This window comes from Sebastes umbrosus, chromosome 9 (genome assembly GCF_015220745.1).
Source record: "Sebastes umbrosus isolate fSebUmb1 chromosome 9, fSebUmb1.pri, whole genome shotgun sequence".
NCBI lineage: Eukaryota > Metazoa > Chordata > Actinopteri > Perciformes > Sebastidae > Sebastes > Sebastes umbrosus.
In genome coordinates, this window is record NC_051277.1 from 8263650 (window position 1) to 8283319 (window position 19670).

Sequence of the window (19670 nt, forward strand, 5' to 3'; positions counted from 1 at the left end):
TAAATGTGCAGGAATGTATATCTTGCACTGTACTATGTTTCTTTGTCTATGAGCTGTTTTTATATCACAATTCCTATGGTTTATTATTTTGCATTTATTGTTTTGTAGCCTGTATAACTGGGAACTTTCAATAAAGATAATAATCAATACATAAATGAAATTCTTTAGTCTTTTGTTGCACAGTCACTCATACCCACACCACAACACTAACTGCATGTCCGTTTCTCGTCGTCAGTGCGGAGTGAATCATCTTGGTGCTACTCGCTCTTTGACTGTGGCTGCTCAGCCTCATGCCTGCTGCTGTTGTCTCTGACTCCGGGAGGATGGACGGTGTGTCGTTGGGGTGAGTCTGCTCAGTGGCTCAGTGTAGGGATTATTCTGTAAAGCTGTGACTCATGCTGCTGCTTCTACATCTGTTAGAGAACATTTTACCCCACATGTTCCATAAATCCACCACACAGATAGACATCCCCAGAGCTTCCTGCTAGCTAGCTTTGTTGACTAGTTAGCATCGGTTAGTTAGCTAGCATCGTTAGCTTCCCAGCTGATGCAGTTTAAGTTGCTAACACAAGTTAACATGTAGATATTTAAAACTGTCATCAAGTCGTTGCTTAAAGACATTAAACTCAATGTTTACAGGCTCACTAAATTAGTTCCTAATCAATGATTTATGGCAGTTAAGCTATCAATGTTAGCAATGAAGTTAAATGATCAGCAATGCTAACAGCTAGCCTGAATGCCAACTTGAAACTCAAAACAAACATTTTTATTCAACTTTTTTTATATATTTGGACAAAAAAAGACAAGATTTCTGTAGACTAGAGTCATGATTGTACACTGATGAGTTTACAGACTAACTGGTGTTGTGATTTAACATGATAATGAGGGGGTTTGTTGCTGCTGCATCATTATTTCTTACTATTATTATTATTTTAAACAGTTATTGGGTTGTGTGGGACAAAAGAAGAGTGATTGAGTGAAGATAACAAACACTACTGTACATAGAGTTATTTATTTATTTATTGACAACACATGGACACATTAAAACCTAGAAAATGTCCCTTTAGATCAGTTCATGGTAATGTTTTCTTGCTGCCACAGTGCAGGTCATCATTGGTTAAAAGCTTGATTTAAAACTTAATTCACATGTTGTCAAAAGTATTTTCTTGGGTTTGATAAAAAACAAAAACAGCAGGTTTTCTTCTGCTTTATGAAACATTTGGCAAACAGGAAATATTGTTGTTTTCCCCTCTTTCCTTTGTGTAACAAACATTTTTATTAAACTTTTTATATATATTTTGATAAAAAAGAGACAAGATTTCTGTAAACTAGAGTCATGATTGTACACTGATTAGTTTACAGAGTTATTCATTTATTTATTGACAACAAATGGACACATTAAAACCTAGAAAACGTCCTGTTAGATCAGTTCAGGGTGATGTTTTCCTTCTGCCTACTGCTTTCAGGTCAGTGTAGGTCACTTTTGGTTAAAAGCTTAATTTAAAACTTGTATTGTACAAGTATTTTCTTGGCTTTGATTCCTCATGGTTTGATAAAAAAAACACAGCAGGTTTTTCTTCTGCTTTGTGAAACATTTGGCAAACAGGAAATATTGTTGTTTTCCCTCTTTCCTTTGAGTATCCGTCTGAGGAGGGCTTAAAGGATAAGGCTGCTGTGTTTTTCTTATTGTCAACAAATCCAATGAAAAACCAAATAAACACCTATCCCAGTCATTAGATATTTTCTGTATAGCCATAGTCTGATATTGCTCTGTGCTATTGACATCATAGTTGTCCAAAAACACATCTGTGGGCAACATAGTTGGACTTTTTATTACCATGAACTAGTGCTGACCCGAATGCTTTGAATCTTCGAAGCTTTGACCGTTGCCATGGTATTTGACCTCCTAATCACTATACGAATGCTTAGGTTTTTTTATTCTTATATATGAGTATGTCATAATGATTTATAAATCCCCAAATAGCCATGAAATAAAGAAAAAAAAACATTATTCATATTCAACATTAATTATCCCTACCATGAACACAACTACTGTTATTTTGACTCAATCCCTCATACACGGTCCTGTTGCTGTAAACACTCTACTACCACTGTACCAAATGTGCATTAATCCATGGCTGAAAATAGTCCCTATAACAAGTGCATTATGATTCCTGTGTAATAGGGCTGGATGATATGGAGAAAATCAAATATCACAATATTTTTGACCAAATACCTCTATCAATATTGCGACGATACTGTAGGGTTGACCATTGGTTTGATAAATAATCATCAGTAATGTGGATATAATGACTAAGTGTTTTTTTGAATAATGAAACCATATATTTGTGTCTAGATTTTTCAATGAGCCACAGACAGTTTAGAGAAGTCAGAAAGTAGTGAGAGACAGACTAACGTATTGTTGGTTTTGGTGTTATCATGATGTTTCAGGGTGTCTTAAAAAGTCAACGTGATTTAAGAATATGATTGAAGGATGTGGGTCAAGGAATGGTGTCATACAATGATCTTTAATTCAGCAGGGATCCTCGAATCCCTAGGCATGCTTAAATGGTTATCTAGTGCAGTTATGACGTCAGGAAAGTGAATTATGAATGTAATATATGAGGTCTAAAATGCCAAAATGATATAGTATGTCATAAAAAATGTCATACTACAGTATGCAATAACAAATCCTAATATAATCTCATAAAAAAGACATAAAAAGAGTAGAGAATACCATACATTAATTTACATCAATACATCAAAATTTCATAATAAAGTTTTGTCATAAAAAAGCAAAGTATGTTAAAGTCATAGTCATATAAAAGTCATAATATAGTATGTGATAAAAAAGCTTCAGTATAGTCTGACAACAGCGACAAAACAAGAATGTTTAAAAAAACTCTTATCACTGTTATTATCGAGTATCGCATCCCAAGGTGTAACCCTAGAGGTGACCCAGAAAGTAGCCCGTGTAACTGTCAGGTCACCGTCTATCTCCACTGACCCAGACTCTCTGCCTCTCATGTCTCACCAGTCTGGTGGCCACACCGGCCTCCCCACGTCCAAACTGCAACACGGACTCAGAGGAGGACACGGTGAATGGAGGGATGCACACCTTCAACCAGACGCACATGAGGAAGGCTTTCCAGCTGATGAACGACCTGAGGAGGTGAGTTGTTGCTGTGACTGTTGTTTGTCCTCCCGACAGAAAGGCCACTTTTATTAGTGTGTGAATGAAGAGGCTGTAGTCGGCTTTGAAAGGTCATAAAAATGTATTAACACAAGAATCCTCCTTGGTTCACCTGGCTCGTCTCAAAATGTCACTGCAGCATTGAATTACTCCTGACTGAAACCGTTATATTATTGAGCAGAAAAGTCTAGGGCTGTCCTCGACCAAAGAAATTCTTAGTCGACTAACACTCATAAGATTTTGTTAAGTTAAAGTTGATTTAATCGATTGGTCCATAAAAATGAGTTTCACCACAAAGAGTCACACAAAAGCAACACTTTGAATCTTGTGATGACCAGAGATGTGCTCAACATTTTCTTGGAAATAATTAGGGCTGTCAATCGATTTTCATTCACATATCTTGAGGTCAGAGGTCAAGTGACCCCTTTGAAAATGGCCATGCCAGTTTTTCATCGCCAAAAAGAAAACCTTACATCTCACATAATTATGTAGCCTATGTAATTGATAGATAGATAGATAGATAGATAGATAGATAGATAGATAGATTAGATAGTGATGTTGAAACATGAATCCTTCAACTGCATCAAATGCATATCTTCTGTAGGAGTTTTATAAGTACGAACACTGGAGATTAACACCTTCATTGGCACATTTGCTGGCAGTCGTCCTCCATACTTTCCTCTAAAGATGTTCCTTTTTTCCTGGCTCCTGTTTGTATGTTTGCAGACAGTTATCACCAACACGTTTTCTCTCTCTTTCTCACGCTCTTGTTTCTTCTTGTACTTCAGTAAAAAGATGCTGTGTGACGTCCAGCTGGTGGCGGGGAGCGTTGAAGTGCCTGCTCACAGGGTGGTCCTGGCGTCCTGTAGCCCCTACTTTTGTGCCATGTTCACAGGTAAACACACGTACTAGGGATGCAAAACCGATCCGTGGACTTGTTGACCCGTTGCACCACTATTAAATACAGACCTGCTAATTATTTGATGAGGTGACATAGACATAGAAGAGGCATTTATCTGAACATAGGCCTACATGACCATTAAACAGCCTGCCTTATTTCATGTAAAAAATCTGTGTGTTATGGCTTCATATCTATATATTCTGGAGTTCAAACACATTGGAAATGCTTAAGTTTTTTCTTCTCCCTAATGTGCAAAACAAACCGAGCTGTGGGCTTGTTGAACCATTGGACCACTAACACACACACACACACACACTGTTGTTTGCTTGGCATCCTATCTGATGTGTGTGTGTTTTGTAGGTGATATGAGTGAGAGTAAGGCCCATCAGGTGGAGATCAGAGAGGTGGACGGACAGACCCTGAGGAAGCTGGTTGACTACATCTACACAGCTGAGATAGAGGTCACCGAGGACAACGTCCAGGTGAGACAGAGAGTGTGTCTTAAGCCAAGTTCCATCAAACAGTCCAGTCCCGTTCAGTTCAGTTCAGTTCAGTTCAGTTCTTTACTCATTAGAAAGGTTATTTTTATGTTTCCATTGGCAAAAGTTGTGGATGGTATAATAGATAACAGAACCGCTCCATTCTTGGTACCATTTTTTGTTGAGTTTCAAAGTGAACCGAGCCAACGCTAGAAGGTGGAGTTAAAACACTGCTGACCACTCGGTTGGTCAGAGAGAATCATCATTAGCGCGACACGGGACATCCAGAATAAACGCCGTACACACAACGCCGTACACACAACGCCGTACACACTACGCCGTACACACTACGCCATACACACTACGTCGTACACACTACGTCGTACACACTACGCCGTACACACTACGCCGTACACACTACGCCGTACACACAACGCCGTACACACTACGCCGTACACACAACGCCCTACACACAACGCCGTACACACAACGCCGTACACACTACGCCGTACACACAACGCCGTACACACAACGCCGTACACACTACGCCGTACACACAACGCCGTACACACAACGCCGTACACACTACGCCGTACACACTACGACGTACACACTACGTCGTACACACTACGTACATTATGCCACACAATTGACAAAGTGCAGATATTCTCTCGAACTCTGTTTGGTTGCCATTGAAATGATTCAGCAAGTTTCCCGTTGAAGATGATGTCACAGCAGTCTCACGCTTCATCGCTATGGCGATCAGCTGAGAATTCCACCAACACTGAGGGGGTATTATCCTAGCTAGAGAAAGGGACTGGCACCCAAAGTGAGTCGAGTCGAGCAAAGCCGTACCGTGCAGTGTTTGTGAAGAAGGAGAGTGAGAAGGAAGTGGAGGAGTGAGAGTGAGTGAAAATGTTTTTTTCTGTTTTTACCTGATGATTTTTCTTTCTTTTAACTGTTATGGGGGCTTTTACCTTGTTTCCAACTCTGGCTTTAAAAACATTGATGTCATATATCAGCAGCAGTAACAGAATTGGAGGGAAATCAGCAGCCTCTTCTCATTGTTTATCCTACAAGGCTTTTTGTGAGTTGTGTCCCTCTCAGCTTTTCCTCTCCTCTGTTGGAGGGTTCACTTTGGAAGAGTTTAACATGTTTCTGCCTGGGAACCAGCACACTAGCTCAGTTCATTTTTCCCACAATTGTTTTTTGCAGTTTTACAGTTTGGATAATTAAATCAAAGTAGCGTTGCTGCTCCGGGCAAAACGATCTGGGCTCACAGCATTAGTCATAGTTATAAAGCTTCCTTGTTGTGGAGAAGGAAACTTGTCTTATAGCTGCTGTCTTGACCTTTTTCTGTTTGCTTTGTTTTCTGGCAAAAGTCAACAGCACAACAAGCTGGTATTAACTGGTCTTTAATTTCAGCAATTTCAAAGAGATTTCCATGAATTCTGTGTGCAGTGGATACAGTAGTTATAGCAGTGTTTAACCCCCTTTTTTTGTCAATGTAGAGTGAATTTTTCGATAAAAGAATACAACTGAATTAAGATTGAAAATCTAGTTTGTGCCCATCCTTCAGTATTAGAGTACCTTTCAAAACAGAGTTATGTTTCAGTAAATTACATACAATTTTTAAGGCAATAAAGCGGAGAAAAGAATCAGAATCTGAGACTAAATGAGAAAAAAAAGGAAGAACCAGAAAGTTGGTTGATAAAAATGTTGTTTTATTAACTTTTTAATGATTTTAAAGTCATCAGAGTTTTTGGGAAATTGTTCCTTTAAGTTCTGATCACTTTAACTGTTTTGTTTTTTCCGTTTTTCCAGACTGGCTTTAGTGAACCTGCCTGAGAGGCAGGTGTTTATCACAAGAAGAGCTGGTAATGGTTGTGAAAGCAGCTGGATTGAGGCCTTGTTTGTCTCTGTGGCATTAGCTCTCGGTAGCTGCATGGCTCTGACGCAGGGTTGAATAAATGCAGCAGGATCAAGCTGCCGGCAGGAAACTTCCTCTGATTATTAACACAGGAAGTCTGCATGGAGAGAGGCAGGAAATCCTCCCACTGTTAGCAGCGTGCCTCTCTGATTGGCTCACTCTTCAATGTGTGTGTTTTGACTATTGGCTCGTATTCAGTATAAGATTGTTTTTACTCTAAAGGGTAAATTTATCAACCTGGACTCTATTTCCCCACGTCTAAGGGACACGTAGGGACAGCGATTTTTGAAATTGGTCCAGTATTGAGGGATAACGACAAGTGACCAGCGTCAATGTTAAATAACGTTCACTAAAAGTGCTTATTTTTGCCACTGACAGGCTCAGATTGTTATTATAAGTGTCTGACAACATTATGGAAAGGACCCGACAGAGAAATAAAATCTGTCTCTTACCTTTCTATTGTTCCGGTTTGTTTATTATTGTGTCCAAGTCCAGCTCAAGGAGAAGTCTCTGAATATCCGTATACTCTGGCTCAAATAAATACAGCCAGCCATCGAATTCAACGACCTCATCCACATTGTTGAAATCATCTAAATATTTAGCTATGACACTGAAAAACTTTTAGATAACACTAAGCTAAACAACGAACTCTGCCCAGCTGGCACTCACGTTTCCAACATGGATGTATTCCACTATTCCACCGTTGTCTTCTGGCAACAGGTCACCTCGCCAGATTTCAGACTTCTTCTTGAGTGAGACTCTTTCCTTAATGTTGTCAGACTCTTATAATAACAATCAGAGCCTGTCATGGCAAAAACAAGCACTTTTAGTGGACGTAAATGACGGTGCCAGCTTGCCCCAATGGCACCATATTGCAGACCGTGAGCAGCTGCCGTCTACAGTGCTCTACTTCAATACTGGACCAAGTTAAGAAATTGGTGTTACTATTAATCACTTCGACACAAAAACATAGGAAAATAGGGTCCAGGTTGAAAAATACTGAAGTTATCCTTTAACATCTTTGAACTGTGTGTTTTCACTGTACAATACAGTACAGTACAGTCCTGTTTGTGTGTGTATGCTAGGTTGTCACAGCAGAGGTTCAGAGTGCCTGATGCTCCTCTTTAGGAGACATGATGCTTCGGGGCAGCTGTGCACAGACAACAGATTTGACAGTAACAATAAACACTCAGAGGATGAGTGAGTGTTTAGACAGAGACTGTCTCACTGACCTAGTTAAGTTTATGTGTCGGGATGTAGCAGAGGGTGTCTTTGTCTGGTAGCGTCATGCTTTCAACAGCACACTGATGACTGCCTGTCTTGCTAACAGGCATCAAATACTGTACCTGCAGGCACCCACTCCTGGTCTGTTACTTTGAACGCTGCACTGTATATATGGTGTTTGCCTCACGATCGCAGCGACAAAAGATAAAATGATTGCTGTCATTAGAGCTGCAACGATTAATGGATTGGTTTGTTAGCTAATAAATTAATCGCCAACTATTTCAATGATCGATTAATCGGTTAAAGTGGTGCTTTTGTGTGATTCTTTGTGGAGAAACTCAGGTTTACAGATCTGACGATTAAATCAACTAATCGATTAGTCGACGAGTGTTAGTCGACTAAAAATGTCTTTGGTGGAGGACAGCCCAACTGTCCAGTGTTTTCGTGCCTGATAAACCCTCAAGCTCATGGATCTGTTACGCAAACGGGCCTCCCTGGATTTGATTTCATTGTCTCGCCTCCATCAACACAGCCCCATGCATTGTTTTAATGCAGAGCTGGCATGGCTGAGCATTTCACACACAATATTTAATCTTGCATCACAGTATCAATATTATTTTTTGCCTTGTTCTTGCTGGCAAATGAAATTTGGTTTGTTCTCAAGTGCTGTTGTTCTGCAGCAAACACATATCAGCGTATTCATTCAGTGGACTCCAGATCTGTCCCTTTAGCGGTGTAAAGGTCTGACGGAGGAGCTTGTGGTGGTGAAACTGGAGAGTAAAGCTGCAAATGAACGATTATTTTCATTGTTGATTAATCTGTCAATTATTTTCTCGATTAATGGATTAGTTGTTTGGTCTATAAAATGTCAGAAAACGGTGAAAAATGTCAGTCAGTGTTTCCCAAAGCCCAAGATGACGTCCTCAAATGTCTTGTTTTGTCCACAACTCAAAGATATTCAGTTTACTGTCATAGAGGAGTAAAGAAACCAGAAAATATTCAAAATTAAGAAGCTGAAATCAGAGAATTTTTTCACTTTTTTCCCTCCAAAAATGACTCAAACCGATTGATTTAATAGTTGACAACTAATCGATTAATCGTTACAGCTCTACTGGAGAGCCATGGCCAAAGAGCCCATTTAAAAAACACAATTAGCTCCATTACACTGTTGACCCGTTGCAGATGATGGCAGATACACATTGCAGAGATCAAAGCTTTGCTTAGGTTGCAAACTCAGTATTTTTTCCTTGCACAGGCAATACGTAATTGATTTCAATTAAAATATTCTGCTTGCTTCATAGACAGATTTACAAAGGAGATATGTACAGAGGTTAGTGGCAGGCTGCTTGTTGGACTGATTGCTTGGCACGTTGTTTGAGTGGCTGGTTAATTAATGAATAAATTAACATTGTTGAAGTAATGAGTTGAGCTAACTGACCTCCAGCTGTCAAATGCTCCTAAATGTTTGCCTGTGGGTGGTAAATCATTTTGCTTTAACATTATTTTAAAACAGTTTTGGTACGTTTCAGTCTGTAAATTGACTCAGAATAGATAGATAGATAGATAGATAGATAGATAGATAGATAGATAGATAGATAGATAGTAACTTTATTGATCCCAAGGGAAATTCAAGTTTCCAGCATCACATTTCCATAGTGCAAACATATTAGTAAAAAGGCAAACGTCCGTAGTACAGAGTTTAGAAAATATACCAGAAAAAAAAAATAACAGGAGATGAAGAAACGGGACTGTTAAAAATGTGAATATAGTGCAGAAGGTGATATAGTGCTGGATAATAAAATATACGAGATATAGATATTAAGAAATGTCAAATGTGGAATATAATGCGGGATAAGAACTGAGGTAGAGAGTTTTTGTTATTTTTAAATAGACTAAAGTGCAGAATAAGCTGTACATTGTTTGTAGAATACAGTAAAACCAGTCTATAAAGATGCAGAATGGAGCTGTTAGAGGTGTACAGAATTAAAAAAGTAGCTCAGTGTATTAAAGTGCATTAACTGTCCTGCAGACCTCCTTTGTATGTGGATGTCCAATAAAGTTCTTCCACCAAATCCAGTTGCAGTTTTAAATGTATTTTTATACCATATATTTGTGTGTCGTCATCGCAGGTTCTGCTGCCAGCAGCCAGCCTCCTCCAGCTGATGGATGTCCGTCAGGTTTGTTGTGAGTTCCTTCAGTCTCAGCTTCACCCCACCAACTGTCTGGGCATCAGAGCCTTCGCTGACCTGCACACATGCACGCAGCTTCTCGACCAGGCCCACGCATACGCCGGTAAGCTTCTCAATGTTCACACCACAGATCTTGAGTCATCTTTGCCACTGTGTGTGTGTGTGTGTGTGTGTGTGTTTGTGTGTGTGTAATGTGTGTTCTGTAGGTAATGGTACTTTTATGTAACAGTTACTTTCAACAGCCCTGAAAAATGGAACAAGTGAGAGTGTTACCCCGTAACACTGAAGCAACACTGAAGTGTCTCTACCGTTTCCGTAATTTCAAATCGTCGAGCAGCAAAAGAGCAGCCAGACTTTCTGTGGACTGTGCAGTTTTTCCTGTGATATATTTGAGTATTTCTGATCTATTTTTCCATCTAATTATTTTGACCGCTAGATGACGATCTCACACTAAACAATGAACTTAACAGCACCTTTAAAGAAACCTTCATTTGTGTACCACTTTTTCAAAACGGAATCAATAAACAAACAGCAATACATGAGAAAACACGCCATCAGATACAACGCAATCAAAGAACAAGGTCAGATAACGAGACGATAAAGATAATATGATACAAGTTTAATGATTAAAAAGCTAAAGTAATGATAAAACGTTGAAGATAAGTTATAGGTTCAAGGCTATCAGAAGAGCATCAGTAAAGAAAACAAGTTATCTGTATCAAATCCCAGTTATATTATTTATATATTGTTTTTAGATTCTGACACATATTTGTAAAAATGCAAAAATGTTATAAATACAACAGGTGTCTTTTTTCCATATTGGGATTTGATATAAATAACTTGTTGAGAAGTATGTTTGAAACCCAATTTCTGCACACGTATTAAAGATTTTCCTCTACCTTAATGTTATATTTTTGAATGTAGGTGATGTATTTTCTGATATATGTGATGATGAATATGACATAATGTTTATAAATAACATATGTTTGATATTTAGAAGTATGGCTTTTTGTATTACTGTTTTTATGAGCTTAATCAAATTGTTAACTGTTTGTGAATGTTTTTATCACGCTGGTGTTTTGGATGAACCATCATTGAGTTTATTTGCATGTTGGTGTGTTGTATGTATAGATAAATATGGGTGTGATTTCCACTTATCAAACATTTTAACCAGACGAAAATCCAAGTAGGAGCGAAACGTAGATAAAAGTTGATAAAAAATATTGTGGTATGGAGTAGTGTGCAGGCGTTACCTTTTTCTAAAATAATAATAAAACCCTAAAATATGTAGTACATTGTAGTAATGTAGGAAAGTAGTAGTGTTTGTTGGCCATCAACCTCACGTTTATGCACGTACTACTGTAAAAAATACACTTAAATAAACGTTTCAAGTTGCGGTTGCGCCTGTGAGACGGAGCTGAAACGCGAGCCTGCGTGGAGCCGGCGTAAACAGCTGCATAGATTAACATGACAGCGTATCTGTTGCATCAAATGCTTGCGGTCTAGACACGGGGTTAGATGTTGAAAATCACACCAGGGCAAAAACACGAGCTTTGACCGATGTTTGTTTTCGCATCGTATCTGTATGTCACAGAACTTATAAGCTAGAATATTGAAGTGTGTGTTGTGTGTAACGCTGCATGTTTGTGTCTCTCAGAGCAGCATTTCTCCGAGGTGGTGCAGGGAGAGGAGTACCTGGGACTTTCTCTGCAGCAGGTGTGCGGCCTCATCGCCAGCGACAAACTCACTGTTTCCACAGAGGAGAAGGTCAGACAGCACGATGTCCACACACACACACACATACACACATACACACCTACACACCTTTAATAATTTCCGTGTGGGTGAATTCTATTCATAAAGAACACAAAATAACAGAGATAACGTCTACCGTGAAAGAGACAAGATTAAGAAATTCTAGGCGTAGTGGGAGCTGAGGAAGATCTGTGGCTGCATTACAGACGTCATCCTCGTCATACGTCTGATTAGCTCACCTTGGCAGCAGACATCTTCCGGAGGACGGCACGTCTGTCTGCTGTTAGTCAGTCAACAGGACGATCTGAGGAAGCATCTGTGTGTCATCCTGCTGTCAGCAGCAGTCTAAGTGACTGAGAGAGAGAGAGAGAGAGAGCCACGCTGTCATCATACTGTTCAGTGTCATTCTGGCTGCCACAATCACTTACTGCTGAATTATCTGCTATGATTTATTCCTGGGTGGATCATTGCGAAAGTATAGATACTAAGACCTCCCACATCCTTTGCATTCATTTTCACAGGAGTGGCATTTTGTTGAAAGTTCTTATTCAATTTTTTTTTTGTCGAATTTGTGGCACATTTTGAGGCTGTTTTTTTTATCAGATAGTCACACCAGATTAGGGCTGCCCCCCTATTAGTCGATAAGTCAACTAATCAGTTGTTTTGGTCTTGGATTAAGATTTCTTTAGTCGTTTTTTTATGCTTTTTTCATGCTGAATGACTTATTTCCAAGAAACTTATGAGCACATCTCTGGTACACACAAGATTTAAAGTGGTGCTTTGTGTGAAACTCAGTTTTACAGATCAGTTGATTAAATCAACTAATTGATTAATCAACAAAATCCTAGGAGTGTTAGTCGACTAAGAATCTCTTTGATTGAGGAAAGCCAGATATATACCTGATACATGGACATTAACCCCAAATTATTGGGGTGTGCAACACACACATATATAAAAAATAATGCATCCTGTAAGTACATTATTAGTTTAATTATGTGCTGCATTTTATTGCATTATACACATGTGTTTTTTTTTGTGGCCTGTGTCAATGTGAGGTGGAAATAGTTTATACTGTTTGTTGGTAGAGTGAATTTCATCTTCTAGTTTGAACCCTGGAAGAGAAGAAAGTGTCGGGAGTAGTTGAGTAACGGCCCTCTTTTCCCTCAACTACCGTCGTTGTCGTCCCTTTGTGCTCAACAGGAGCGGCTCCGTTTGTCTTTAGTGTGGCTGCTCCGCAGGCCAACAGGAGACGATCAAGTGTGAATGTGTGTAAATCAGTTAATTCGAAGCCGTAGATTTTGGATAGAAAAATATGCAGAACAAAGGTCTGTCACCTCTGTTATGCTGACGTCCCGCTGGGAGCAACTACGAGCAATCGATATCCGTGTTTCACTATGAAAGAACTCGGTATCGACGGCTAGAACGAAGCAATTCACACAATCAGTGAGTTAAATCCTCAAAGTAGTCGGGCGTGTCGGATCGTTAAATGGTGTCTGAAACCCTCTCTCTCTCTCTCCAAACCTTTCCAGTGTTGCAGTCAGTTCTGGCCTCGCATCCCCAGTATACATTTTTCACACACACACAAAAATATCTATATTTTTAAAAGAGAGTACTGACCTTGACAAGTCATATTTTTTAATCAATTTGGTTTATTGCCAACAATAAACATAGTAAGAGAAAATAAAAGCTACAAAAGTCAAGAAACAATAATAAGATTGTAAGAAAAAATACAATAAAATATGTATAATATATCTGTTCTAAAATGAAAGAACTGAACAGTTTAAGAAGTCTACATTATATTGTTCAAACATATGTAGCCTATAGGAAATATGAAACTGATTTGACCCTTTCATGTTCCCTCCCTCGCTGCTGTGTGACTCTCCTCTCCGTCTCTCTCTTGTAGGTGTTTGAGGCGATGATATCTTGGATCAAACACGATAAGCCAGCTCGTCTGGAGAACATGCCCAAACTGATGGAGCATGTCAGACTTCCACTGCTGTCCAGGGATTACCTGGTGCAGGTAAAAGAAATACTGAAATAACTGAAGTTATTGAAGATAATAAAGTGTGCTCAGTTATGCCTTTCTGCTACAACAAATTGCTTGTTGAATTAAAAAATCAAAGGAAATTATTTCCCGTGACATTGTTTTGTTTGGTAAATAAAGGTGAAAGTTTCCCTGAAATGTGGTCCTTGTTTCAGATCGTGGAGGAAGAGGCTTTGATAAAGAACAACAACACCTGTAAAGATTTCCTCATAGAAGCAATGAAGTATCACCTGCTGCCAGCTGACCAGCGACACCTCATCAAGACAGACAGGACCCGACCGCGAACTCCCATCAGCATCCCAAAAGTACACAAACACACACATATTATATAGCGTCGCACACGCCGCTCAACAAGACAGATAGAACGTACACGATACATGTGTATTTACCTTGTACAAAGCAGCTGTATCACTCACTGTAATTCAGCTGGCTGACACTGACTGTGTTTATGTGCAGGTGATGATCGTGGTTGGCGGTCAGGCTCCTAAGGCGATCCGCAGCGTTGAGTGTTACGACTTCCAAGAAGATCGATGGTACCAGGTAGCCGACCTGCCTTCAAGACGCTGCCGGGCAGGTCAGTTTGTGTTTTGTAGGGTTGTATGTGACTCTTCAGTCCGCTAATTCATCTTGTAATGGCACACCATAATCGTTTTTTTAATGCACAGTATGCAGTTCATACTTATTGAGTATGTAGTACATAGTATGTTAGTATGCAATTTTGAACACACTCAAACCCTCTATAAGAATTTGAGTTTCACAAAGATACTATTTCTTATTACATCATCAGTTAGATAATAATAATGATTACATCCTTAACCAAGCTCATGCAGGTCAACATTGTATGTTCCAACATTATCTCTCAGCTTTCTCACATTTTGTCTTTCTCTGTGTCCAGGTGTGGTTTCCATGGCGGGCCGTGTGTTCGCAGTCGGAGGGTTCAACAGTTCGCTGCGGGAGCGAACCGTGGATGTGTACGATGGAGTGAGAGACCATTGGAGTGCGCAGGCTAGCATGCAGGAGAGACGCAGCACGCTGGGAGCTGCTGTGTTGGGGGATTTACTGTACGCCGTGGGGGGCTTTAACGGCAGTATAGGTACACACACACACACACACACTAAAGGGCTGTGCAATTGCAACTGAAGCAGTTAAATACTCTGCAAATAAACACGGTTCTTCCTACACAGGTCTGGAAAAAAGGATTTTTTAGTCTTGGAAAGTCTCAAAATGTTTGACCACTAGTCATTTCTCATATTCGTACATTTGTTTTGCGATTATAACTTGTCCAATCACAACTCATAGTTAAAAATATGAGCTGTATAATTCTGTTATTTTGTTTAAGACTGAAGCTGGGAAAGTTATATTATATATAATTGCTTGCATTAGCACAACTGCTACCACAGTGTTAACAGTAAACACAAGAGACATTTTCTTCTCTTCTCTTAACACCAGCTGGATGCAAAATGTTTACACCTACAGACTGATCAACACACACACACATACACACACATACACACACAGTCTTATTATCCAACCTATTGATGTTGATTGCTAATCTGCTCTGTCTTTCTGTTCTTTTCTCTCCTTCAGGTTTGTCAACAGTAGAAGCCCACAATCATAAAACCAACGAGTGGCTGTACGTCGCCTCCATGAACACCAGACGCAGCAGTGTGGGTGTCGGGGTGGTCGATGGTGAGACAACAGACCTGGGTTACATCATGTGTCATTTCAAGGAAAAGCCAAAATTCAAATGTCACTTATTTTAATGACCGTGTTTGTGTTTGTGTGTCTGCAGGTAAGTTGTATGCAGTAGGAGGCTACGATGGAGCATCCCGTCAGTGTCTCAGTACAGTGGAAGAGTACGACCCCGTCGCTGATTCGTGGTGCTACGTAGCTGACATGAGCACACGGCGCAGTGGAGCAGGTACACACACACACACACACACACACACACACTATACATTCTACCCTACCTTACATACATAATACACACAGGGAGCAGCAAAACAATACAGCTAGTGGTTCTCCAAAAGAGATACACACATGTAAATACACTGGAGATAAATCATTTTTAATTAGATTAAGTTTGTTAATATTATTGATAATATCTTAACATAATGTTTCTGTTATTTGTGGTCATCTACCAGGTACAATGTATTTCCCAAGGAGCAACAGCACCACCCGGTGGTCTGCAACTGTACGAGCAAAGATCCTAGAAAGAACACAACTATTACAACTCATTATATACTGTTCCACCAAGTTCCACCCTCTAGCTTGTAAATAAAATCATATATGTATCCAGTGTTTTAACATACATATTAAACTCTATATTCCAGGGGTAGGTGTGTTGAGCGGTCAGCTGTATGCAGCAGGGGGACATGACGGTCCTCTGGTGAGGAAGAGCGTTGAGGTGTACGACCCACAGACCAACAGCTGGAGGCTGGTCTGTGACATGAACATGTGCCGACGTAACGCAGGTCAGATAACGACCACCGACACACAGCAGCCATCAACCAATTGTTGTACATAGTTACTGTCAGTGCTAGAAATTAAATTGCAAACAAGCAGGATAGAAAAACTGCTTATATGATCACCTGTAAATATCTAGTCAGCAGCCATTCTGCATGCAACAAAAGCTCATTTAATAAAAAGCAGATGTGTTTTTAAGTTAACGTTCAGTGTACAAAAGTGTAAATAGCAGCTGACACAAAATTGATGTCTAGAAGAGCATCTCAGAACAAAACCCATCAAAGCCTGAACAATATCATGAAAGTACAGCTGATTTTCCTGTTTTGTAAATGGAAACCTCCAGCGGGGTTAATGTGCAATGTTGGATTCAGGGATCCCACAACAAACTAACTGATCAATGCAGCGGTAGACCAGCAACTCCTGTTGTGCAACTTAAATGTACTGTTTTTGTGAATGTAGTCTGGTGGCTCTGAAGACAGCGACATAACTGCTTCAGTTCCCCGTCGGAAAGGGCTGTCTGATGGCGAGGTAAAGCTGTGAAAATATTCTAAATAAAGCGTGCACTTAAACTGATATTTGTGCTTTTGTAGGTGGCTCAAATAAGTTTTTCTGCTGCTCCCATCCAAAGCTGCTTTACCTCACCGTCAGACAGCCCTTTCGGACGGGGAACTGAAGCCGTTAAATCGCTGACTTCAAAGCCACCAGACTACATTCACAAAAATAATAATTTTACCTCACAGAACACGAGAGTATACATACAACCCTACTTCAAAAAATCAGAACTAACCCTTTCAAGTATTTCCAAACTTAGCACAGCTAACTTTGTTTTTTTTTAAGAGTTTTGGAACCTCACAGACTTGGGGAAATACCGTTTCTTTGTCCTGATGAACACATGATGACATATTATTATTATTTATAAGCATTATCTACCACCAATGTACATTTTATTTGATCTCTATCCTGAATGATCAAAATGTATAATTCTCTCCTCAAGGCGTCTGTGCCATTAACGGGCTGCTGTACGTGATCGGAGGAGACGACGGCTCCTGTAACCTCTCCTCTGTGGAGTATTACAACCCGGCCATAGACAAGTGGAGCCTCATTCCCACAAACATGAGCAACGGACGCAGCTACGCAGGTATGTCTGATCATCACACGGAACAAGGGACAACATTTCTACATCGCACAGAGAAATAAATATGACAGAGTGTAGCTGTTTCTCTCACTCACTCTTTAGTTTTCTCACTCCTACAGGAGTCGCAGTGATTGACAAGCCATTATGACCTGCGGCCTCCCACAGCATCAGCTCTGCGTTGGCAGCCGGTTTCACAGACTCACACTGTCTGAAGCTCAGCAGGCAGACGGAGAAGTGACGCCTCAGATAAACGCTGTCCAAATGGGACGGGACGCGCTCAATCCTCAGCTAACTGAATCAAGAACGCATCAGGAGGAGGTTATTTTTGGGACGTTTTTTGGGTGTTTGCTATGTCCATTTTTATATATGAGATCCTGACTTTTAAAGGACACTGTTGCACTGGATAAGAAACAATATCCACCGGATAGTGGGCTTCAAAGAACTTTGTCTTGGTGAGTTTTCAAATGCCAAGCACATAACAAGTGGCTGTATCAGCTGATATGAGGCTCACACAGATGCTGATGTCGGAGGCCAAACAGAGCCAAGTGCTTTAGATGCTCAGTGGTGTCATGACGGCGTTCATGTGATGAAACTGAATACTTAAAAAACACCAGCTTGCTGATTTCTCGCCGCCGCCAGCGTCAACGGTGTTGCTGCAACTATTAGGACATTGCGACACTGGCTTGTGATTGGCTGTTGCAGGAGCGTCATCCAAAATCCTGGAAAACCTGGAGACTTATTTTTTAAATTATGAGGCTTGCCACAGTTCCTACAATATAAATCAGCTTATAGCAAACTTGAGAAAGAAATGATTCCTGCGCCGACCGTCAGCAGGTCCAGCTTTAGCAAAAAGGCCACAGCTGCCAGAGTGCATTTGTTCTCAACCCAGAGGCCTGGACCCAGAGAGCTGCAAGACAATTTGAAGAATGTAGAAAACATCTTATATGCAAATCAGCTATGATATTTAATATTTTTGAGATTGTTTTTAAAGAGGTTGAGAACCACTTGCTGTGGTTTAAGACTCGGGCCAGTTGATCTGATTCGACGCAGCAGGACTTGAGTCTGTTGTCGACACACTACTGATGCACTGATCGCTCGCACTGACTGATACAGACCGGCAGGCTGGCGGTCTGACTCACCGATGGGCTGGCCGGACGTCTGCCCGTCTTTCTATATGACCTGCTGATCGTACTCATGGGAGCATTTAAACTCGCCACTTAGAGGCCAATAATTTCATCAGAAATTGTAAAAAAAAAAAAAAAAAAAGTGCCAGTTATGCTGATCTGAATAATGCTGGAGTCACATGGTGTTTTCTAATCTCTTAGTAACAAACTAATGATTCAAAATGATGAATTGTTTCTGTTCGTTGTCTAAGGGAGAGTGTCAAAATGCACTGTAGAAATTCAACTGTACAACTCTAATGTAAAAGATGCAGGTTTAAGATTTTCTATTTATTGTTTTGGGACTTTCATCACACAGCATTTATTCATTCAGTGAGGTTCTCATTCCACTTGTGCTCCACTCACATTCAGTTGATGATGGGTGTATTTTTAGATGTAGTTATTTAGCTGACTGACTGGTGCCATAGCTTTTTGAAGAAAAGAGATTTATAGAAGCTGATTTGTTTGAAGGAGTTCTCAGCCGAGCCTTTTCAAGGCAGACGGCCTGCAATCTTCCAGAAATCATGGGACGCGATCGACTGTCATTTCAAAGCCCTCTGACAAAAAAAGTATATAAAATACTTTAAAAAAAACATACTGTTGTTTTGTATGTTTAGTAAATGTACAAGTCTTGTGTACTACATTAGTCTCACCTCGTGCATTTAGACTGATGAATGTGTTTTTCATGTTGCCTTTAGTTCGTATGATTATTCCACCCATGGACTCACAGTTACAGTTAGCAACATTTTTACATGCTTCATGGCAAAACATTACTTACTAAAAAGCTCCAAATTCCCAGAGCACCACTATGACTCTTTGTGCCGTTATCTTTGTGCAGTAATGCAGGTGAATAGCATGGATTGTGTGGTGCATTCAAGTGTCTGCAGGTGGGTCAGAAAATCACAACCTGAAAGCCAAACAACAGGTAACCATCCTCCAACATTCATTAATTCATTCAGTATTCCCTTCATTAGAGACACTCAATATTCACTCTAGTAATTAATAATACATTGAGATTTCAGACATTTAAGAATCATTGTCATTTATGATGTTGTAGTGTATGGAGGACCACAAGAGTCACGGAAATAGTAATAAAGTATTTAATAATTATTTAATAAATATGATTTATTAATCTATGAATAAATGACTAAATTACATAGTAATTTATTATTTGATTATAATAATAACGAATAG

General features: G+C 39.9%; 1 protein-coding gene across 1 annotated transcript; it reads left to right on the forward strand.

Moving 5' to 3' along the window:
- The first annotated feature begins 188 nt into the window (after nt 1-188).
- Nucleotides 189-19069, forward strand: klhl3 (kelch-like family member 3). Its single transcript, XM_037779897.1, has 15 exons — nt 189-343; nt 3038-3172; nt 3982-4088; nt 4455-4576; nt 9857-10019; nt 11574-11683; nt 13575-13691; nt 13871-14020; nt 14172-14289; nt 14611-14808; nt 15303-15404; nt 15508-15636; nt 16049-16189; nt 17176-17319; nt 17436-19069. Exons 1-15 carry the CDS (start codon nt 291-293, stop codon nt 17462-17464), a joined length of 1818 nt encoding a protein of 605 aa, XP_037635825.1. The 5' UTR covers nt 189-290; the 3' UTR covers nt 17465-19069.
- The last annotated feature ends 601 nt before the right edge of the window (nt 19070-19670 follow it).